Raw genomic sequence first — 25309 nt, 5'->3', positions numbered from 1 at the left:
GCGTGCTAATTTCCCATCTATTTTCCAACTGCCACCTCTGAGGTCATTCCAATTCTTATGACTGCCACTGCCACTGCTACAGTGTTTCTGTGGTGTGCATTTCTAGAAGACAATGTCTATCCAGTGCATTTAAGCCTGTATGAAAAGACAAAAGCCAAAGGCGAAGTATGGTGAAACTCTGATTAGCAGGTCCATTTATGTTTTGTCATTAGACCTTTTTTAAACAAAGCTAATCATTTTTCTGTACTATAAATTTCCAAACTTTGGACTGTAATTTCTGCTGTTTTTAATAGTTCTTGAGGGAAATACTTCTGTGGTTTGCTGAGAAACCCACTCTTAGGAGCAAGTAGAGGTGGTTCTTCACACCCTGAGTATGGGTGGTAGGGCCATGATTACAGCTGCTCACAGTAGGTGGTTAGGGCCTGAGAGCAGTACTACTGAAGATAGGACTGAGGCCCGACACCACATCCTGAAGAGAGCAGGGGGCTCAGCGAACCTTGAACAAAGCACAACTTCAAGTACCAGGTCTGTACTTCAATCCTCCTAAAAACCACCAATGGCTTGGGTACACACTGAACTGGATAAAGTCTTCCACTGTACCTTCCCACCCAACCTCTGCCCTGTGGAGAAATAATTATCTTTTGAATGTGCTGTTCTAGTGTGGACTACAGAAGGTATGTCTTCCCTTCCTGCACACCAGCCTCCCAGTGCCCTGAGCTCATGATTGGTCAGAAACAGTACTTAAAAGTCCAACTGTAGCCAGTTTAGTTACTAGCTTGGATAGCCTAAAATAACTGTTTAGTTGAAGCACAAAGGTTCAGGTATAACTGAGCTGTCCTGTGTCCTCTAGGTTCTGGCTCTGAGGGAAGTCAATAAGGGACGCTAATCCTAACCCCAGTAATCCATGTGACTTAGAAAAGCTCTCATGCACCCCTGCTGTATACAGCTAACCATGGAGTGTCAAAAAAAATTACCACATGCCTGCCCTTTGAACCATTCTTACTGAACCACTCCAAAGGAATTCTGGGGCTGGAGTAAAAAACAAAGTTGATATTCACACAATTATCTCAAAAGCAGGAAACTTAGCACAAGGCAGGACTTATATTTTGGGCAACTACTCTTAACACCTCAAGGAGTAAATCGTAAGGGTCAGAGGAGAACACTTAGGAGATCAGTATTTGACAGATATTATAGGAAATAATTAGAACTGTTAGGCAAGAGCATTTGGACTTGGACAACAAAAGCAGAACTTTGAAGAGAAGGATGGGAAAGATGAATGAGAATCAAAGAAAACTATTGGTGACTCGAATGAGAAAAATCCAAAGAGCCACTTTTACAGAAAAGTTGCTATTCTTGAAAAATTTGCCTGACAAGTTATATTTATGTTAATCTAGTATTCTCTGACATTTAAGCTTTTGTACCAATTTCAACAATATTTCCTAGTATCTTAGAAAAAGATAAATAAAAATTTCATTATATTTCAATCAAAGAAGCCCAAATCACTTAAATCATAAAGAATTTATACTGATACCGATGGGATAAATATTAGCTTAACGAAGTCCAAAGTTTTCAAAGACAGGAAAAAATTGGGCTTGATTTCTTCCAGTCAATCCTGCTACTTGAGAGCCTCGATCAGGAAACCCTGTCTGATTAAGTTAAAATAATTCAAAACTTGATCCCAGTTTACTTATCATTAAGTATCATAAGGTACCCTTATTGACTCTTGAGAAAAACCAATAATTTCTGTTTTCTAAGGCAGAGGGTGAGGTTGAAAAAAATGACATGTGCTTTAAAGTTAACTTACTAGTTATGTTACCATGAGCATGCTATTTAACTTCCTTGAGACTTAGTTTCCTCATAAGTAAAATGGGACCACCACTACCCATCACTAGGGTTCTTATGTGTAAAAAGCCTTGCCCAGGACCAGCACAGAATTGTTGCTCACCATGAGTTCTCTTCTCTTTTCTTCCAGTTCCTTCTGATTTACTGTTTTCAGCCTTTTCTAACTCAAAGAGCATTTAAAGTCTGTACCACACATCATATATTAAACTGAATTCTTGGCTTGCTTATGGAATCTCTCAAATATCCAGAGACCCTAAGTTAGCTTGTGGCTAATATACTTCTTCTGTGACTACCACACACCACTAGAAACATAGTAGAAACTCCAATAAATATTTGTTAAATGAATTGTACTGCTTAAGAAAAATAGAAAGCACTAAAAGTCAAAATAGGGGAAGAAATGGCAAAAATTACACTTATTCAGGTATTCTTGCCTGATAAACTATCAGTTGTCTGACAATCATTTTAAGCAGCACTTCCAACTCTTTCTCAGTTCAATGGTTGACATCTGTGGTAACCAGCTTCCAAGATGGCTACCAACGCTCATCACCTCCTGATATCTACCCCTCCCATGCTGGCTCTGTGTGACCAACAGAATACTGCAAAGGTGACAGTGTTGACTTCAGAGGCTATATATTTTTTAAAGAGGCACTGCAGCTATATGGCCTTGTTCTCTTGAATCACTTGCTATGGAGGGAACCTGCCACCATGCTGTGAGGACAGAAGGCTGTGTGACCTTGGGCAACTTATCTGACCTTTCTGAGGTTCAGTTTTCCCCACCTTTAAAATGAAGATATTTATTTTATAGCATTTATTTCACAGGGTATTGTGAAGATTAAATAAGACATGCATGTAAAGCACACAGCAGGATGCCTGACACATAATAAGCTTTCATTAAATGCGGCTAACACTGGTTGTGGTAGCCTTGCATGACATTTGGTCCTGTCCAAAACAGAGATATTTGGTTCACACCAATCCATCTACCTAACCCTATGTGCCAAGACCAGCTAGGCTGCTGAGGCTAGAAGGGTTATTACTTGCAATAAATTATTGGACCAATAAAACATGATAGTATTTTTTAATGTATTCATTCTATAAACCCAAAGTATAAATAAACATTATAGGCTGTTTGAATCCAGGGATGTTTCCTAAGTATGGACATTTTTGACAGGACCAAATATCAAGTACCATTTGGCATGGACCAAATATGCTCATGGATGGATGTTTGGATAGGACCAAATGTCTCCTTATCAGCAGTGGTCGTGGTAGAAACTGCAGTAGCAGCGATTGGATGTGAAATGTGAAGGAAAGAATGGAACCAAGGATAATTCCTAAGTTTTTGGCTTGAATAACTAAAGAAGTGATGGTATCATTTAGTGAGTTTGGGGACTATGGAGGAAAAGTTGTGGAGAACAAGGACATTCTTTTTTTTGGACCAAAGGTGCTTAAGCCTTAAAAAGGTAATATTAAAATCATCTTTCAATCACTTATAAACGGCATTCTTTTCTTTCTTCTCTAAATTACTTCAAACTGTTTTTTTTTTTGTTCTAAGTAATTCCTTCCTACATGAAAAATTGTTGAAGTGAAAATGATACAAATTCCAGAGGCCAAATTACTCTGCCATTGTGGCCATATAATCTGGGTGAATTGCTGTTCTTAATTAAATGATGGCAAGCATGGCAAAGATGAGCAGAAGCAGAACAAAATCCAGACACTAAGGTAGTTCTCAATTTTGTTTTACAGACAAATATTAGCAGACATTAGGGAGAATTTATGCAATAAACATGAAATAAGGTAAGCACTGGGAAATGGCAAAGTACTTGTATTAATTTTAAATGAAGATTTACTGATAACTCAGATTTGATGAGATTAGATTTCTGTTCCCATTCTCAGACTCCCACTGGTTTAACTTCCAAGAAAGGGTAGTGTATGACGCAGGTCTGGCTCCCCAGCTGCATACACTTGACTTTCATTTAGTGACTAGTTCAGACTCGTTAAACAATTCTATATGTAAAACTGGTTTCATAGTTCATTGTATCATAACTATTCATTTTATCGGAAGCATATTTGGTCTTCAGATTCTAGTACTTTCCAGGATTCCCCAAATCCATTATGAAACGCTCTAAACCAACGTTAAATCTGAATGGAGGCAGCACAGGGCAATTCGAAGTAGGATTGGTTAGTTCTTAGTAACCAAGTTGGGACCCAAACCCCTGGGTGCAGTCTGTACTTACAGTGTGCTGCACTGGGCTTCACTTCTTTGTCCTTAAAACAAAGGGTTTATACCCATATGTGATCATGAAGTTCTATTCTAGCTCTATGGTATTTGATTCCAGTAAGCTGCTGTAGGTAAGAAAACTTTGAGTTTTGTTTCTCTTTATTCTTGATAAAGTTGCATTGCGAGTAAGCCATCCACAAATGACTTTACAGACAAGTTTTTACCAACATTTTATTGGGTCAATACAGAGTGGATCCCTCTATCACTGTGTTTATAAAACTAGCCACGGGGATTAAACCTCTAAACTTAACTTCAGTCAAGCATGCTAATAAAGCTAACTGAGGTGTAACTGGGTCATGAAATAATCACAAGGAAGTATATATATGGTCAACCAACTTCCTCCCACGACAGAAATAGAGAAATGAGTTGTTTTGAGGAGGCAATGATACATTTACCATAACTATTGAGTTTCTTCATACTGTTTAATTTCCTTTTTTTTTTTTTAAAACCACTGTCGTTGGTGTCATGCAAGAATCTGTTCACACTGACAAACACTGAAGGATACTGGAAGAGAATTTTCAGTCTGAAGTTTAGCATCACTGGCCTGAACAGCCAGGCCTTGATTGGCATAAACTACTTGTACAGGTAAGACTGATCACTTACTATTAGCTTAAAATTGAACTGTGTATAATTCTAACAGAACTAACATGTTTAAATTTTGATCATTAAGAAAATCAGCATACTAATTATGTAGATAATTATCAACTGAAGTTATCAACTGAAGTTAAAGTTGTAGAACTATTCTCATTTGTCAGATTTTCAGAGACACAATGTGTGCATGAGTGACTCAAGACAGACACTCTGCTGAGGAAAATGCAGACTTGTAGACATTTTCTGGAGAGCAATTCTGCATATGTAGCTTGTGATTTTTATTTGATTTCTTAAGCTTTACAGTATTTTTCAAATTTTAGAAAAGAATTATCTAGTGGTTTGATCATTTAAAGTTTATTTTTAAAGGAGAGGTACATAGGAGACACAAGTTTGATGTTTGGGAAGCTAAAGATGTGAGCTAGCTGTTTGTGTTATAGTGAAGCTCCTATCGAGTCTCAGTGTCATCTGTCTGATAATGGTAGAATCTGTGAAAGTCTTTTTACCTCCCTTCTGTTCTGAAGCATTTGCTAGTGTGAAAGAGAAAAGCAAGGCAATGGTAATGAGTAATATGAGATACGAGCTGCTGTATGAGGTGGTCTAGTTAAGGAAAGGAATATTATCTATTAATACAGAAGCATGATCACCTTCACAGATTTTAGTATGCAGTGTATTATCTACATAAGGCAGGGCTAGTATTTTCTTTAATATCATCATAAAAGGAAGCTCTATTCATTATGGAAAATAAAAGTCTACTTTGACCAGGTAAATTTTTCTTAAGAAATAAACTGGCTAATATCACTTTTTAGCTGACTGATTTAAAAATCAGTCAAGTTATAGATTAGGTTTTTATACATTTACAACTGGATATACACTATCTACAACCAAATTCCAATTTGCCAGACGGTGGATTCAGATACACTCACTGTGAAGCATTTGGACTATTTTCTCAATAAAAATTACAAAGAAATAAAATAAAATGATAAAGACACTGGTAGACACTAAGAGTCTTGGTATTTGAACCTAGAGACACGCACAGCCCTCAAACTTTCAAGTCTTTGGGTGGGTATTGTTTGGTTTAAAAAATTATTTCAAATATACAATAGGGATTTTTTTTTCAAATACACTATTTCTATAACCCAAGATGCAAAAATATAACCATGATTCTGAGGAGGGGTAGAGAGCGAAATAGCCCTGAAGAGCTGGGGGCATATAAGAATTTCAGAAGGCAGTTTATGGTAAAAATTTTGTGTTTATCAAAAGACAGAATATGATTTAAAAAATAAGACTGAGAATCCCCACTCTAGATTATAAAAGAGTGAAGAATGCGGTACCTAGAAAGCTACAGTGAAAAACACAGAGTGTGGCACATTCTGAATAGAGCTCATGCTTCTTATTTGACCAGAATCCAATAACTTTTATTATTCCCACCTGAAAGAAATGAGGAAATGAGAACAGTAAGAAGGAAAAGGAGTTTTTATGTGACTCTCCAACACTTCATGTGTACCCTTTGAAGAAAGATTTAAAAATAAGACATAAAAAAGCAAAAACCACACCTGCATTTATGCTGTGATTAAAATAGCTTCTAAAAAACATATTCTCTGAAAAAGCAAGATACTCAATTACACAAAAAGACACATGAAGGCGCTCTAACCAACAAGCACAGCAACTACAGTTTGACGTAGAATTTTAAAGTAAACTTTTCATTGAAATATGATAGTTTAGCATTAAATAATTGCAATATGAAATTACTGATGCCCTTTGGGAAAGACCCTGGGATTTTGTTGTTTATACTTGGTTACTACACTTTCATTCTGTTCAATTCAGGATCTTGCCTGAGTATTTGTTTGTGTAGAATTAAGTTTACTTCTTCTTCTTTTTTTTAAACTTTTATTTATTTTAAGTGTGTTTTTCCAGGACCCATCAGCTCCAAGTCAAGTAGTTGTTTCAATCTAGCTGTGGAGGGCGCAGCTCACAGTGGCTTATGTGGGGATCAAACCGGCAACCCTGCTAAGAGCACTGCGCTCTAACCAACTGAGCTAACCAGTCGCCCCCGAATTAAGTTTACTTCTGAAATATGAAGAGACACTCTTCTAATAGTATTAGATTATGGAGAAATGCTTTAACCTACCCATGAAAAGACACCATTTTGAAAAGCATTTATGTACAATTAAGGTGATAATAAAAAATCAGTCTTCTCTCTATTAATGAGGCCACAAAATGTTTTTGCAACACTTTCCTTTGGCCAGTATGTACTGCTTACATGTGCCTTATTTTTGAAAAAATTTCCTTTCTAGGCAAAAGTCAATTGTCATTTACTAATTGTTTTACAATCTATATAAGAACTATAAATTCCTCTAGCATAAACTGAGAAATCTCAGGCATTTAACTGTTTGTATCAAATTTTGTTTTTTAGACAAAGGTACTATCCACGATAATCAACTTTTTGCTTTTATTTCAACCGGACAATCGTGATTAGAAAAGGTGAGACGGCATCTATACTTTCCATCCAACACATTTATGTTCCTATTTTATTTCATTCAATGCCTAAAAAACAACAACACACCATTCAGCTTAAATACCATCTATAATTTTAATATTAAATATCTGTAATTCTGTTCTAGCTCCTGTGACAAAATTCAAGAAAATCTGATATAAATGAATAACAACTCAACATGTATTCAACCATCCATGATCTCTTCCATGGCTTTACCAATCATTTACATCTTCCTTTGTGTCATTGGTCTCTTCGGAAATTCTCTCTCTCAATGGGTATTTTTAACAAAAATAGGTAAGAAAACTTCAACTCACATCTACCTAGCACATCTTGTGACTGCAAACTTACTTGTGTGCAGTGCTATGCCTTTCATGGGTGTCTATTTCCTGAAAGGTTTTCAATGGGAATATCGATCGACACAATGCAGAGTGGTCAATTTTTTGGGAACTCTATCCATGCATATAAGTATGTTTGTCAGCCTCTTAATTCTAAGTTGGATTGCCATAAGCCGCTATGCTACCTTAATGAAAAAGGATTCCACACAAGAGACCACTTCGTGGTACGAGAAAATATTTTATGGCCATTTACTGAAAAAATTCCGCCAGCCCAACTTTGCTAGAAAACTATGTGTTTACATATGGGGAGTTGTACTAGGAGTAATTATTCCAGTTATTATATACTACTCAGTTGTTGAGGCCACGGAAGGAGAAGAGATCCTGTGTTATAACCGGAAGATGGAACTAGGAGCCATGATCTCTCAGATTGCAGGTCTCATTGGAACCACATTTATTGGATTTTCATTTCTGGTCGTACTAACATCATACTACTCTTTTGTCAGCCATCTGAGAAAAATAAGGACCTGTACATCCATTATGGAGAAAGATTTGACTTACAGTTCTGTGAAAAGGCATCTTTTGGTCATTCAGATTCTACTAATAGTTTGCTTCCTTCCATATAGCATTTTTAAACCGATTTTTTATGTTCTACACCAAAGACAGGATTGCAAGCAACTGAATTATTTAATCGAAATAAAAAACATCCTCACCTGTCTTGCATCAGCCAGAAGTAGCACAGACCCCATTATATTTCTTTTCTTAGATAAAACGTTCAAGAAGACACTATATAATCTCTTTTCAAAATCTGATTCACCACATATACAACCCTATGGTTGACTTCTGAATGGAAAACACCACCAAATAGAAAAGTATTCATATGACTTTATTGGGGACACTAACCTACATGATCAACAGATCATAGCTTGGTTGATAATAGGCACCCAGAAAACCTCTTTGGTTTTTAAAAATAAATAAATAAATAGATAAATAAATAAATAATCATAAAACTCACTTTACAGTTCCACCTATACTGAAAGTTGAGATGGCAGAGACTTTCAGAGGAAAAAGCCAAGCATATTAAAAGGATTTCACTGCATATGAAACCAACTGACCATTTCTTATTTAAACTCAACTGTGGATGCTTCTATTCAGAACACAATATTTCATGACTGAGGATAAAGAAACAAATGGTTTATGACTTTTCTGCTGTGTAGTAGTTAGAACACAAGAGCTCACCTATGGATAGTGTTTTGTTGATAACTTTAAAAATAAGAAAAAGAAAAAAGCGAATAAGAAATTTCTTCACTTAAGTCCTATCTAAATGTATGAATAACACAGTGTAAAAATCCAAGGTTTTATAAATAATTTATTTGGTAGTATCTGGCTCATGTTACTAGGAGAAGCAATATTCATTGATTTTAGCATTTATTAAGCAGATGTTATTTATAAATATGCTTAAATATTTGGATTAGGCTTTGTCAAAGTAAAAAGCTAATACAATGTCATTACATGCCAAAATCCATCACATTTTGTATATTTTCCTCTGCTTTCAATATAAATAATGTTATTAATGACAAACAGTACCTGGCATGTACATATGTTCAATTAATTTTTGTGAAATAAACGAATGAATGATAAGGCAGTTTAAAAGTATCATTGTTGAGAGACTGGTCTCTGGAGTTATTATTAGAATCCCTTGATTCAATCCAGCTCCACTTCTTATTTAGCCGGACAATCATGGGCAACTCACCCTCTTTAAGTGTTAATTTCTTCCTTTGTAGAATGGAAAAACACTACATAATTCATAGGTACTGTTATTAAATCAGATCATGTTATTATTATGAGTAGCTATCATTTACTAAGCACTTGCTATGTGCCAGGCACTCTACTTACATGCTTTACCTGTATTATTTTAATCATCACCACCCTAAAGTATGCCAATTTAGTGATGAAAAACTGAAGTGCGTAGTTAAGTAAGTTACCCAGATTTTCCCTAATACCTAAGTAAATATATAAAAAGTAAGCATTTCTTAATGATCACTTCTTTCTTCTATGTAATCTTGTGAGTAAGACAAATGATGGTGACTATATTCTGAATTGTATACATTATAATTAAACAAAATGTGTGTTTTATCTTCCCAAAAAGACCATGAGCACCTTTGGAGCTACAGTCTGTTTTCCATTTCTACTCCCACGGTATTTGCATTCTCTGCTCAGATAAGAACCAAACAAAAACAGTTGAATAAAACTGAAGTTGAATAAACATTAACTGTAACCTGCTACTTGGTTAGAGACCACTTAAAAACTCATTTATTCTCTACATGGTAATTTCTTCAGTGCTCAAAAAGAAGTTTCAAGTAAGTTCACACAGTGCTTACTTCCAAGCCTTTAATCTCAGAGCATGTTTTGTTCTTGAATTAAAAATGTAGAAACAATTCACTGTACAGATTCCCCAAGAGCCATGTGTTTAAAATCACTAGAGGTTTTCCCAACACATCTGCATAATTTTAATTTAAAAAGAATAGAAAACAAACAGTTTTCTATTTTTTACTTCAATGCTTAACTGAGAGAAGAAAATGTTCAGAGAAAAGTCTGAAAAAAACACATGCTGGCTTCAAATGTTTACAATGTACACCTATTCTTTTATGGTAGCAATCTGATTTCTGGCTGATTGACTTGCTGAAACAAAGGCAGACCCGGCAACTCCAGGTGACTCCCTGAGCGCTGGCTGTAAACAGAGGTGTCCAATCTTGTAATTTCATAGACATGATAATCACAGAATAACTCAAAGTTGACCAGGAGAGTTCCTGAGACATCAGTTATACCAGTAGTTTTACCAGTGCTTTTATTCTTATACAAGTTTTAAAACCAAAATTCATTAGACTAAGAGGAGCTGAGAAGATGATCAGTAGTTTTCATTTAACGTAAGCTATATTGCATTAAATCTCACTGCATTTAGGATTATATATATATACATATGTGTATATATATATATATACACATATGTATAAACTTCTAAAGATTATTAGTTAAAAAAATCACTTTACATTGCTACTACTTTTAAATAATAAAGACATTGTCAGTTTCCTGCATTTAGAAAAGAAATAGTTATGCAATTTCTCTTTAAGTTACTCATTCTGACAAAAAACTTGCATTTTAATTCTCTGTACTGAGCTTATTAAACTTACCATCTTTAGCTTTACACCACAGATGCTTTCCTGAACAGGTGATTGTAAATCATGTTGAATTTTTTGATGTTTAATGTCATTTAAATATTTTATATGAAATATCACTTTCCAAATTTACCCTAACTTTAAAGTGTGGATTTCAGAAAAGCAGTGTTTTTAATGTGTTTGTGAGTTATAGTCAAACACAGTTTCAGAAACCCCAAATTTTTATTTAAGGCAACAAGATTATTTCTCCTCCTCCTCCTTCCCTTTCTCCTCCTCCTCCTCCTCCTCCTGTCCCTCTCCTTCTTCTCCTTCTTCTTCTTTTCTTACTTTTAGTTGGTTTTATTATGTTTTAAATTCTCTACAAACAGTGCACCTAGGTGGACCACTTGTACCACTCCCACCTTGCATACGCCATCACCCTGAGCCCACATGCCCCTCCAGTTACTGCCTCCTTTCTCTACCTCCTTTCACAGTAGACCCTCTTTCCTTAGTTTAATAGTGAGACTAACAAGAGTATTTGTGAAAATGCATAAGGTATAAAGAGGAACTATATAGGAACTCTCGTGTGCCCACCACCTAGCTTAAGAAACAGGACATACGTGGTAGGACAATTAAGTTCACGAACTCATCCTAGAAAAGTGCTACATACCTGAATATCACTACGGTCACCTTCGAAGTACTCCCCTTGGGAAGCTATGCACTGACGCCAGTGCCTAGTCCACCCTTCAAAGCAATTCTGGAACTCTTTTTCTGGAATGGCCAGCAGAGCTGTCATCGTACTACCCTTAATGTCCTGAATGTCATCAAACTGTATTCCTTTCAATATTTCCTTTATCTTCGGGTAAAGAAAGAAGTCATTGGGGGCCAGATCAGGTGAGGAGGGAGGGTGTTCCAATACAGTTATTTGTTTGCTGGCTAAAAACTCCCTCACAGACAATGCTGTGTGAGCTGGTGCATTGTCATGATGCAAGAGCCATGAATTGTTGGCGATAAGTTCAGGTCATCTTAACTTCTTCATGCAGACTTTTCAGCACTTCCAAATAGTAAACTTGGTTAACTGTTTGTCCAGTTGGTACAAATTCATAATGAATAATCCCTCTGATATCAAAAAAAGGTTAGCAACACTGTTGCAACAAATTCGTGAACTTAGTTGTCAGACCTCGTACGTCAACTTTGAAGCCCTCTACAAACCCTCCCAGGTCCCATCCCTGGCCCGCCCTCCCTCATACCGTGTTTCCCTGAAAATAAGACTGAGCCAGACAATCAGCTCTAATGCGTCTTTTTGAGCAAAAATTAATATAAGACCCAATCTTATTTTACTATAATATAAGACTGGGTCTTTAATATAGAATAGAATAGAATAGAATAGAATAGAATAGAATAGAATAGAATAGAATAGAATAGAATACTGGGTCTTATATAATACAATATGAGACCGGGTTTTATATTAATTTTTGCTCCAAAAGACACATTAGAGCTGATTGTCCGGCTAGGTCTTATTTTTGGGGAAACACGGTAGGCAGTCACACCCCTTAATTTTTGTTCATTTATCATTCTCTTGCTGTTCTTTATTGTTGTACTACATGCTTGTGGCCCTAAACATGACATGCATGTTTTCAAACCTCATGCAATTGAGTGATTTTGTGTATATCCTTCTGTCCTCTGCCTTTTTCCCCTCAATGTGATGTTCTCAAGATTGTCCAGACTGCACATACTACAGTTCCTTCTTTTTCACTGCTGTGTAGCATTGTCATGAATAAAACACAATTTATGGATTCATTCTTCTGCTGGTGAAATTTGGGTGGTTTCCAATTTTCGTTTTTTTGCTATCGTAACAGTGCTGCTTGTACAAGGCCAGTCTTCTGGTGCTCATGGGCCAGAACCCTCTGAGATATACACCCTGGAGTGGATTTGTGGGTCACAGGTGTTCATTTCTTTAACTCTATTCCATAAATATGAAAAGAGGCTTTGGCAATTTTGACTCCTGTCAGCATAAAGTTCCCGTTGTTTCACATTATTGTCAATAATTGATATTGTCATTGCCTAGAATTCAAAAAAAATTGGCACTCATATATGAATGACATCATGGCCAAGTACAGGAGTCTGAGGTCATCGACTTTCTTTCCCCCCAGTAGAATCTCAAACATTTTCAGATCGAAAGGGCACACTAAGTTTCAGGCAGGATTAGCCTGGCAAAATTCCTAAATTCCAGGGAAAACTTTTTTAAAGCTTTCAAAATTCCAGACAGAGGAAAAACAAGCTAACTTACTAAGAGAATCTAGACTAAAATCAGACTTCTCCTCTGCCACCCTGAAAGTCAGAAGACGGGGGAATAATGTAATCATTACAACAACCCTGTAAGTCAGTGTTGTTCTTACGCTCACTTTACAGCTAAGGAACAGAAAGGTTAGGGAAGTTCTTTAAGGTTACAAATCTAGTAAATAACTTATGATTCAGACTTACACTGTCTGACTCCAGAATACACACTTTGTAAGTACTACACTTCCCTTTCACTCAAACTAAACAGCAAACAGAAATTCTAAAGCCAGTGTCATTAAATAATGACCAAGGGAGGGTGCCTCTTTTCATCACTGTTATTCAACACTGCTCTAGCTAATGCAATTGGAAAGAAAAATGAACAAACAGACAATTTAAATACATGAAAGGAAATGATGAAATTCTCTTTGTTTTGCAGGTTATATAATTACGTATTTAGAAAATTCAAGTAATTCAATAAAGACAAAAAAAGCTAAGGTGGCTGGATGCTAGATAAATAAGCAACAACAAAATAGCTTTTCTTTATATTAGCAATAAACAGAAATGGAAATATTTGAAGTATTTCACTGACAATAGCATCAAAAAGAATAAAATATTTAGGAATAAATTTAACAAAAACAGAAAATTATACTCTGAAACCTACAAAACATGGTTGAAAGAAATTAAAGAATATCTAAATAAATGGAAAGATATCCCATCTTCATAGATTATAAGATTTAGTATTGTTAAGATGGCATATTCCCCCAAATGATCTACAGATTCAATGCAATCCCTATCAAAATCCAAGATGACTTCTTTGGAGAAATTGCCAAGATGATTTAAAAATTCATATGAAATTTCAAGGGGCTCAGAATGGCCAAAAGAATTTGAAGAAGAGAAGTAAAGTTTGAAGACTCACATTCCTGATTTAACACTTACTACAAAACAACAGTAATGAAGACTGTGTGGTATGGGCATAAGAATAAAAGTATAAATCAGTGGAATAGAATTGAGAGTCCAGAAATAAATTCATGTGTCTATAGTAAACTTATTTTTGACAAAGGTGCCAAGACTATTCAATGGGTAAAGAATAGTCTTTTCAACAAATGGTGCTGGGACAACTGTATTGTCACATGCAAAAGAATGAAGTTGGATCCTTACCTCACACCACATACAAAAATTAACTCAAAATAGACCAAAGAATTAAACTAAATTAAACCAAAGCTATAACACTCTTAGAAAACACAAGGGCAAATATTTATGACCTCAGTTTTGGCAATGGCTTCTTAGATATGACACCAAAAGCATGAGCAAAAAAGAAAGAATAGATAAACTGGGCTTCATCAAAATGAAAAACTTTTGTGTTTCAAAGGACATTCTCAATAAAATGAAAAGACAGCCCATAGCATGGGAGGTAATATTTTCAAATCATATATTACATAAAGTACTTGTATTTAGAATACATAAAGAACTGGTATAACTCAGTAATAAAAAGACAACCCAGTTTAAAAATGGGCAGAGGACCTGAATAGCTATTTCTCCAAAGAAGACATACAAATGGCCAATAAGCAGCTGAAAAGATGCACAATATGCAAATCAAAACCATAATGAGATGTTTCTTCATACTCATTAGGATGGATAGATTAAAAAGTCAAGTAATAGCAAGTGATGATGAGGATATACATAGCTGGTAGAAATGTAAAGTGGTGCAGCCATGTTCAAAAACATTTCTGGCAGTTCCTCAAATGATTAACCCCTGAGTTAACATATGACCCAGCAATTCTACTCCTAAGCATTTGCCCAAGATGAATGAAAACATTTGTCTACACAAAAACTTATATAGAGCTGCTTATTTACATGGATGTTTATTACATCATTATTCACAATAGCCAAAAGGTGGACACAATCCAAATGTCCATTAACTGATGAATGGATGAACAAAATGTGTTCTATCCATACAATGGAATATTAATTGGCCACAAAAAGGAATGAAGTACTGACACATGCTATAACATGGGCAGCTTGCAAATATTACGCTAAGTCAAAGAAGCTACACAAAAGACCACATATTTATATTATTCCATTTACATGAAGTGCCCAGAATAGGAAAAATCTATAGAGACAAAAAGTAGATTAGTGGTTACTTAGGGCTGAGCAGGAAGGGCAATAAAGGGGTGAATGGTGAGGGGTGAACTATAGCTCAACAGTATTGGGTTTCTCTGAGGTGATGTAATGTTTTGAAATTGACTGTTATGATGATTGCACATATCTGTGAATATACTAAAAAGCCATTGAAATATATGCTTTAAATAGTTTAATTGTATGGTATGCAAATTATATCACAATAAAAATTTTTTTGTGTTTGTTTTTGAATATTTAAGTTTTTATTAAAAATATAGCTAACATACAATATTATATTAGTTTCAGGGGTTTACCATAGTTATTCAAGATTTATATACCTAAAGAAGTGATTACCATGATAAGTCCAGCAACCATCTGACACCATACTATGCCATCACAATATTATCGACTGTATTCCCCAGGGTGTACATGACATTCTCGTGATTTATTTGTTTTATATCTGGCAATTTGGATCACTTATTGCCCTTCACTTTCCCCCACCTTTACATTTTTCAGTTATAGTTGACATTCATTATTATTTTATATTAATTTCAGGTGTACAACATAGTGGTTAGACATCCATATAATTTAAGAAGTGATCCCCCTGACTAGTCTAGTACCCACCTGACACTATACATAATTATTACAATATTATTGACTATATTCCCTATGCTTTACTTTGCAACCCCATGACTATTTTTTTGTAATTACCAATTTGTACTTCTTAATCCCTTCACCTTTTTGACCCTGCCGCCAACCCCCTACCATAACGAGATTATATCTTAAACCAGGCATGACAAATGTTCATTTCCGCTTTTATCCTTTCCATATACATACCTCTCATTAAGGCAGCATTCAAACTATTAATTAGGAACATAAAGCATTAAGGATAGGCTACTCAACCTGGAAGTGAGTTTCTACTCCCTGGGTAGAAGAGGAGGATGTCAATTCTGTTCTGGTTTGGTAAGGACTCCTGTAGCCTATCCCTGACCTTCTTGCAGTGTGTAGGGTGGAGTTGTTATGAAAAGATGTGGGAAGACAAGCTGAAAGGAAATCTTGCTTGGCAAACCACAAAGGGAGGGAGCACAGAGCAACACTGGTCATTTGCCAAGCATTTCAATTGTTCAGCCTAATGTCATGGACCTTCCTCTGACGGCCCCCAAATTCCAATTGAATTGACATCAGTGGGAAGAGTTACTACAGCTAGAAAGGTCTTACACCTGACAGAAAAAAATCGCTTTGGCTGTATCTTGCTATCCCTGGCTAAGAAGGAGAGGAGCAGTGAAAGGATTCACGTCTACTAAGCAACTCCTTTTTCTTTTGAAATCAAGGAGTTTTCTTTTTTTTGCAGGGTGGGGCGGGAGAAGAGAAGCACAGCAGTTAGAAATATAAGATAAAATTAGGATGATCTCATAATTCATGAGATTTTTCTAAGTACAATTATTACAACCCCACATTCAAATTGAACATGCACATTATGCTCAACAACCTTACAAAGGTAATGCAGATTAACCAGTACGCTTCTTATCATAAAGAACAAAATACATTTTCAGTTTAATGAGAATTTCAATATCTTTATACACCAGGGACTTTTAGGAGCTGTGGTAAGAAATGTAAAAGAAACATCATCAACCAAGAGCAATAGAGGAAGAAATACTTAAGAAATCCACAATACCACGGCAACTAGTATGATGATGAAAGCCTGTTTATAATCGAGTCTGGTATGAAGCAGGTGAAAGAAGAACTGAGATCAGAAAGGGACCAAAGAGCAGCCAGGCGTGTTCACGGGTTAGTGAGGAAAACCATTTAAAGGAAGCGCACACAGAAACACTGGGTGGAAACTTCTGGCTGAGTGTCTGTGTGACTAGGGTTTTTGCCCAGTTCTGAGAACTAAAAACTGAGCCCCCAAACCTCCTGGACACAGGCCCCACTCAGAATAGAAAGTGACTGTGTGTAGCAGTTTGCAGAGAAGCTGCTTAACTTCAACTTCAGTTATTAAAATTGTACATCCATAGGTCAGAGGCACAGAAAGGTCTAAGGATTGCTTGTCTGTCTACACCTAGGTGACGCATTATGAAGCTGTCTCCAGGAGTTAGGAGACACAAGAGAACTCCACCAACTCTCAGTGCTTAACAGAGCCAATGAGGCAGGCAAGGAGCCAGGAGTTGCATTTATCTTGACAACTGTACTATTTCTTTCTAAAGTACTTTTTACTTTAAGAGATGAGAGGAAAAAAAGAGAAAAATACTGAAATATAATGAAAGTTTTCACATCCTTTCACAAGAAAAAGAGGAATAAAAGGGAAGAAGGTGTGCTCGCTTCAGCAGCACATATACTAAAAAGGAAAGAAGGTGACAGGAAAAATAGGAATTTGCATGCATGCCTTAATGAATGCCAGTAGGGAGGCAAAGCATGAGAAAGATAACATTGTATTATGACAATGGGTCTTAACCATGGGCGATTTTTGTGCCCCAGGGGCCATTTGTCAATGTCTGGAGACATTTCTGATTGCCACAATTGGGGGGAAATGCTATTGGCATCTAGTGGGTACAGACTAGGTAGAGGCAAAAATACAAAGGACAGCCTCCCACAACAAAGTACTCAAGCCTAAAATATCATTAGCTGTTGGGAGACCCTGTACTATGATAACACACTTCCCCAAATTTCAAATGATTACACAATTACTATTTGCTTTTTTTTTCAATTTCATGTGAAACTGCTTCTTCAAAGCAAGCCGTTCCATTACAGGTTATGTGGCATCATATACTCAAATCTAACTTGATATAAACAAAAGGATTTTAGACTCAATTATGATGATTTCAAAAAGAAATGCCTACTAAATAAAGAAAAAAGGATTATTAATCAATATAATGCTAGGACCTTTGGGAAACCTAATGCTTTTGGATCAATGCCAAGAATTATGAGAGAGAGCGGGGGAGGGAGGGAGAGGAAGAGGAGGGAGGGAGAAAATGTGAGAATATTCTTGGCTAGATGGAACAGGTAATCAAATAATCTACTTTTTTCCTAAAAGGAATGAAACATTGCAATGCTTTTCTATCTTCTGTACTAAGTATAATGGAAGAAAATTTGACAAAAAATACTTTAACTACAGAAACCAAAACCTACTTACATTCAAGTCATTGACTACATATCTGAATGTGAAGAAAAGCTAACAGGCTGCTTTATTAGCAGAGATATTAACAACACCTCAAGTGAAATTTTAAATTATTAGTCACGTGAAATGTATTGTTATTAAAGTTTTATAATGACCACTACATTGAAAATGCCCTATAACAAGGTCCTGAATGAAACTACTTTGGGTTAACTAAGTTACCAAAATTATATTAGCAAATCCTGTTGATACAACCTTCAAAATATATCCGGAATCTACTTTTTTGCCACCTCCACTGCTACCACTCTGTTCCATCTCTTGTTTTCCTGCATCTGCCCTTGAGCCCCTATTCAGTGTATTACCAACAAAACAATTTACACTTGACCTTTGAACAACATGGGTTTGAACTGCGTGAGTCCATTTACATAGAAAACCTTTTCAATAAATACAGTGGGCCCTTCCATATTCACGGGTTTCGCATCTGCAGATTCAACCAACCGCGGATCGAAAACAGTATTTTCACTTTCCCGACTGGAGTTTCCCAACTGCAGATTGAAAATACTGTTTTTAATCCATGATTGGTTGAATCCTCACCTGTGAAGGGCCGACTGTAAAGTTATACTAGGATATTTGACTGTGCTGGGGGTGGGTGGGTGGGGTCGGCGTCCCTAACCCCACAAGCCAGTTATGTTCCTGCCTTAGCACTTCTACACTGGCTGTTCCTTTTAGCCAGAACACTCTTCCTTTTGTATCAGTTAGTGCACTCTCTCTTTTCCTTCAAGTTCTTACTCAGATGTCATCTTCACAATGTGGCCTGCTTTGATCACCCTATTTAAAATTGCAACCCCCCCTTCTCTTGCAGTCCCTATTCCTTTGACCACTCTATTTTTTTCTGCAGTCCTTTTCACCCTCTAACCTACTATATAGTTGATTTATTTATGCTCATTGATTAGTGTCTGTTTCCCTGAACTACACAAGTCAGCTCAAGGGGGCAGTGATTTTATCTGTTTTGTTCACTGATATAGCTCCAGTTCCTAGAATAGTGTCTTACACACAGTAGGCAGTCAATATGGTAGGGTAGATGGATAGAAATGAGCAGGAGGAGAAATTTAGCCCCATTAGAAAGCCCCTTGCTGCAGCTCCTACGTGGGTCAAGATGCCTGGCAGCTGCCCAGCAGGACTCCAGTCTTACACATACTTCTAAACCAAAGAGATGTGTTGTTGAAAGTCAGAGAAGGGGGAACCCATCCTGTTTGTCACCAAAACTTCACTAGCCCAACAGGATTCCAGATTTTCTTTCACACACCTCTAAGGGATGTGTTTATATAATCCCCTCAAATCAAGGGGATGTGTTTACCCAAGCCCCTAAAACAAAGAAATGCATTAGAAGAGAGGACATCCTGCTTATCAACACATCCTGTTAGTCACCAATACCTCACTAGCCCAACAGGATTCCAGGTTCTTCACAGACCTCTAAGGGATGTGTTTACATATTCCCCAAAATTAAGCAAATGTGTTTACCCGGCTCTTGAATCAAAGGGATATATTTACTCATGCCCCCAAATCAAAGAAATGCATTGCTAAATGCCAGAGGACCAGGCACCTCAGGGAGAGAGAGATAAGAAAAGGGAGAGGGGGGAGGCAATAAAAGCCTTCATTCCATGTAAGGCAGGGCTGCTTCCCTCTCCTGGGTCACCCCACTCCAAGTCTGGAAGTGTACTTTCTTTTACTAATCAACTCCTACTGTTCATGCTGTACAAAATTCTGTGTCTTGATTGAATTCTTTCCTTCAAGAAGATGAACAGCCAAGGTGGGTAACAAATACATATTGTTTGGATGAATGTCTTAAGAAAAATACTCCTAAATTAAAAATTACCAAGTAGCTAAATGTGAGTATTCCACCTATCCATGCAAAAAGCATAAATTTCAGGTACCAAAATGTAAAGAATCTCATTAATGTGTGCTCTGTGTTGAGTCCACTTGAACAAAGGAACAATAACGCCTTTTCTAGTGGTTTCTCTGTATTAATTTGTAGTTTGAGAATTATTTCTCTCTCCCCTTCCTCAGCATGTTTCTGGGTGCTTCCTCAAAATTATTTGGCATGTGCCTTAGAGATAATAAGCTAATTGAATAAAATCCAATGCAAAACTGATCTTGAGCCTTTGCACACACTGTTCCTTTTGCTTGAAATGTCCTCTTGTCTCCATGTAACTCCCACATGACTTGAGACCAGGCTCAAACATGGCCTCCTCCATGAAGTTTCCCCGACTTTGTCTTTTAATGATATTTCCCACCTTCCGCTTTGGACAATAATTATTCGTTTTGCCTGTGATGGTGGTCACAACCAAATTTTACCATCCCTGTGTACATATGCTGCTCCTGTAACCAAAGGTGCGATCTATTTTTTCTCCTCTTGCGTCTAGGCTAGGCTTGTGACCTTTTGACTAAGAGAATGCACAGGACACAGTACCAATCCAAGCCTATGCTTCAAGAGATCTGGAAACTTTCATTTTTGCTCTTTTGGAGAAAGAGAGAGACAAGAGACAGGACAGAAACAGGGAGGGGCAGAAACAGTGAGAGAAAGATAGGGAGAGAGAGAGAGAGAGAAAGAGAGAGAGAGAGAGAGAGAGAGAGAGAGAGAGAGAGAGAGAGAGAAAGGGCTTGAGACAGGGAGAGAGAAAGACAGAGGGAGGGGGAGGAAGGGAGAGGCAGGAGGAGGAGAGGGGAAGAGAGGGAGAAAAGTAAGGGAGAAATAAAGAGAGAGAGAGAGACCATGAATGAAAGATTATGAAAAGGCCCCAGCTAGCTCCCAGCTGTTCTAGTCACTTCAGCTGAGATATCAGAAAAATGAATGGAGCCTTCATGGATACTAGCCATGTCACTTCAGCCAACAGCCTGTGAAACAGAACTGAGCAGGCCGTATCAAGCTCTGCCCAAACTGCGTAATTGTGAGCAAATAAATGGTGATGGTTGTTTGAAGTCACTGAATTTTGGGGTGTGTTGATCCGAAGCAGTAGTTAACAGATACACTACCTCATATCTCCCTACTGAGACCATAATAGCCTTAGGGCTCCAAGCACAGTATTCTACATGAAGTAGGCACTCAAATATTTTAACAAATCAATCAGAAGATATATAAGAAGGTGAAGTCAAATATAGCTACTTTGGGATTTTATTTGGCTTTGGATTGTCATATCAAACAGCCTAGCTATTCAAAAGCTGAATATATTATTGAAAGAATTACAATAGAATATATTGTCAATCATTATTTATTATATGCTATTGATATAATTAACTTTCAAGAACAGATTCAAAATAAAATGGACTCTTGAGCAAAGGCTAAAAGTTTTGAACACAATGCTATTACATGAACGGAGAATCTGTTTTACCCATTTTAAGTTTTCAAATGGTAGTTTTGTCTTGTATAGAGTTTGTAAAATATATAAGGAAATGTATTTTACTCTGTCCATATGCACTTTCTTATATTAATTTAATGCAAAAGAATAACATGCTACTATCATTGGCAATTCCCCCCTTTCATCTTTTCACACTTCTTATTCTCTTCGTTTGCATAACTGAAGAACACTGTTTAAATAAAAGTGCTAGGTATCCGTTGGGTTGTTCAGTGTTGACTGTTGATAACAATAGCATTATTTTCCTATCATCACATTTGAAAAGCATGAATAAGATATTTTACTACTAATTTTACACTAATGTGTATTTTGTACATTTCTCATTGGATTTTTTTCATTTGCTATTATAACTTGTCACTAGACTGTCTTGGAATTGCTCGCACTTTTCCTCAGCTTTTAACCATAAGAATGTCAGTTAAAATTTCCCAAACATTACAGAGAATTTAACTAAACTCTACTTGATTTTCTTAACCATTAAAATACATAGAAAAAGCCAGGCCTTTGATAATATGTCTTGAGGGAAGGAGAGCACCATGTCTGTGGATGCTGCAGGTGAGAGAGGCCAGTGACAAAATATCAGAGTGTGAAAGGGGATAACAGGGCCAGAGAGACCTCAGGGGCTCTTAGTGATTCGAGGCCTTGGAAGGGGCTGGGGATCAGCAAGAAGACCCACTGGTTTCTTTTCTTGCATGTCTCCATGTTTTGCCTGACACTGTTAGGAGTCAGGGACTGACAGTTCTCATGGACTTAATACTGGGATCAAACAGGAAGAAAGACTGAATAATGGTAATATTCCTATTTCTAAGGGTATATTTTATATTACACCTATAATTATGATTTCAGACTATTTTTAAAAACTATTTGCAAAAAAATAAAACGCTAACTATTCTACATTGCAACATTACAAAAATATAAATGTATGATGAACTTTTACTATATAAGCCAAATTCTCACCACCCCCCCAATTAACTTAGCACAGGATATTATTTGGTTTTTCCTATTTGTTGGATTTTTCATTGTTCTCTCTCACACAACACACGTCAAAAGAAGAATAACAGAATTTTAGAATGCATGTATATTTTAATAAAAATAAGGAAACTGAAATTATAAAAGTGCTGCTTTAAGAATTAGTACAGTGACTCCCCAAATATAAAGCAGTTATATAAAATTTTATTTGTAAGTAAAATTTAAGATGCTCTCCCTAAGATTAAAGAAAAAATTTTGATTAATATCATAAATAAGTTTCAACTGTTGAAGTTAGTGATAAAAATGACTTACCTTCACATCCCTGTGAATTATGTTATTATCATGACAATAGCGTAGAGCTTCCAGTATCTGTCTCATGTAATGACTGTTGAAAAACAAAAGAAATCTAAAGCTGTAAAAAAAACTTTTATTTTTCAAACTTACTACACAGTTGAATATAATAGCTACTTTGTATATAATTGATGATTTGTAACTCCTATCTTCACATTCGCTGCCGTGGACACTTTTCATTTGAGTAGACAAGATAGGTGGAATGTGAGGCTTAAGAATGAAAAGTTGGCAGACTCATATGTTCATGAGCTTCAGGAAGAAATCTTTCTAAGGTATCTATAAGTCAAAAGAATTTCACACAGTTTATAAGAAACATAGCTCTGCAAACTAAAAATTCAAGCTTAAAACATGAAAAAACCCAATTCTCTGACACTCAGTTAATAACACTTATGTAGTTATGCTGGACTGCTATTAAGTGAACAGTGGTCAGAGATACACCAAGGTTTCTGGCTATCGCTTTATCTGCCAGCAGAGGCTGGCTCTCTGCCTGATGTTTATTTAGCTCTAAGGAGGAACAAGAGGGGAGAACCCCCTCTGCCTACAATTTCTTTTTTGCAACATAATCAGGTTTTAGTTGGGACATCCCTGAACAAAGCAGACTTTGTACTGGGCCTAAATTCTAGGAAATCAGATTCCTCACGTGGCCCGCAAGGGTCCATTGAGGCTTCCCACTGGGTCCAGCAAGAGTTAGCATTTTGAAGAACAATCTTTAAAATGTGGGTCCACTAGCATCAGGGTGTGACAAGAGTAGTTTATTTAGCATTTCTTCAGAACTTACTTTGACTATCTTCCCTCAACTCTAAAATTCTTCTTCTGTAATCCCGCTATTTCTTTCTGAGTGACTTTTTTCATCTTCCAAATCAAAGACGAAATGCAACAAATTCACATTTGTTGTTTCTGCCATTGTACTGCCTTCTTCCTCTGCATTTTACTGCCTTCACATCTTTCTCTTTTTTCCTATTATCCCTCTTCCTTTCTCATTTCCCCCTTTTCTTTCACCAACCATCTATGACATAGAAATGCAATATACTTAACATTATTTATTGCATAGTATTTATTGAATTTTGTTTTGTCTTTCCAGATCTTATGTACCACACACTTTAAAATAAAAACAAAATGATTTAATAGTACCTATAAATGGCCTTGTGCTTGTGCTTGTGACTCAAGACAAAAGAAAAAAATTTCCCCATTCCTGCTTTACAATTAAAAGACATTTCCATCAAATTCCCTCTTTGGTATGTTACTATCTAACCAAACTCAATATGAATGTCCCTCTAATTACCATGTACATTATTTCATGTATTACTATTGACCAGAAGTTTCCATTTTTAAAAGGTAGAAAAACAAACAAACAAACAAACAAACAAACAAACAAACAAACCCAGACTTTGTTCCTGTACTTATTGTCTCCTCACAACTGGGCTCTCTCAACAGAGAGCTAGGCTCACGCAGCCCTTAGATGTAGATGTTCCATTTTTCTTACTTTGCAAATGCACAAAGAAGGGGTTGTGGTCACAGTGGGCCACTGAAGCCTGTAATTAAGTTTCTGTTTGAATTAGGGGTTCTTAACTTGCTGGTGTGGCCCTTTCCTGCTTCATGTAAATCTTTGGAGGATCTGTGACCTCCTGAAATGTCAGAAACAACAAATGTGAAAGTGCTTTGTACACTCTAAACCATGTTATAAAAGTTAAGTCATTACTATTACAATTTTATTATTATTGTTACACTTAGTCGAAGATTTAGGAACAATCTATGTGTGCACCTAGATGTGAACACTGTAGTAGGTAAGATTAAACTAAGAAATGTATGCACAGCTTACACCTTCAGTATGAACTACTTTGGATACATGGTACTAAGATGGCTGCTTATATCTTTAGCCTAAAGAAAATTCCTGTCTCAAAGCCTCATTAAAAAACTACTCACTGAATGAGCATTTTAAAATCTGAATATCAGAGTATTCAATTATATGATCCAAATATACATACATATCAGAATTTCTGGGGTGTGTGTGTGTGTGGGGGGGTACAATTGTTTTCTCCCCAGATATAACCAATTTAAACTGATCTTTCTCCACCCTGCCAGTCATGACCCTTGGAGGCGCTGCACATGAATAGTGTGCAAACAAGCAGAATAATGAGAGCACCAAAATCCACCCAGAGGAGGATTAGCAATATATTTTTGTATCCATCTTCCCTAAGGATCAGGAATGATGAAAACTCTGTGGAAGGAAAGACCTGGCAAGCAATCCACTCACTTCCTTTGTAAGGAGGCAGCTCAGGGGTGGTGGAAGAAAAGAAGGGAGGTGACTCAATATACTTTCTTTGTCAACCCTGGGTAAAATGATTAAAGCTCTTTGCTAGGCAGAAGAGACCTTACCTCT

At 36.6% G+C, this 25309-nt stretch overlaps 2 protein-coding genes across 15 annotated transcripts in view; one reads left to right on the top strand and one right to left on the bottom strand.

Annotated features, from left to right (window-relative positions):
* The window catches only part of CASK (calcium/calmodulin dependent serine protein kinase), a 392568-nt gene that overhangs the window by 174296 nt on the left and 192963 nt on the right, over positions 1–25309 (bottom strand). For all 14 annotated transcript variants that reach the window (XM_033104288.1, XM_033104205.1, XM_033104214.1 and 11 more), the window contains exon 5: positions 22891–22963. In XM_033104288.1, coding sequence (XP_032960179.1) covers positions 22891–22963 — 73 coding nt within the window. The remainder of the gene's footprint in view (positions 1–22890; positions 22964–25309) is intronic.
* Positions 7122–8519, top strand: GPR82 (G protein-coupled receptor 82). Its single transcript, XM_033104364.1, has 2 exons — positions 7122–7189; positions 7330–8519. Exon 2 carries the CDS (start codon positions 7364–7366, stop codon positions 8372–8374), a length of 1011 nt encoding a protein of 336 aa, XP_032960255.1. The 5' UTR covers positions 7122–7189; positions 7330–7363; the 3' UTR covers positions 8375–8519.

Source organism: Rhinolophus ferrumequinum, chromosome X (genome assembly GCF_004115265.2).
Source record: "Rhinolophus ferrumequinum isolate MPI-CBG mRhiFer1 chromosome X, mRhiFer1_v1.p, whole genome shotgun sequence".
Classification (NCBI taxonomy): Eukaryota; Metazoa; Chordata; class Mammalia; order Chiroptera; family Rhinolophidae; genus Rhinolophus; species Rhinolophus ferrumequinum.
Note: the sequence above shows the minus strand (reverse complement) of the source record. Positions and strands in the feature narration are given on the sequence as shown.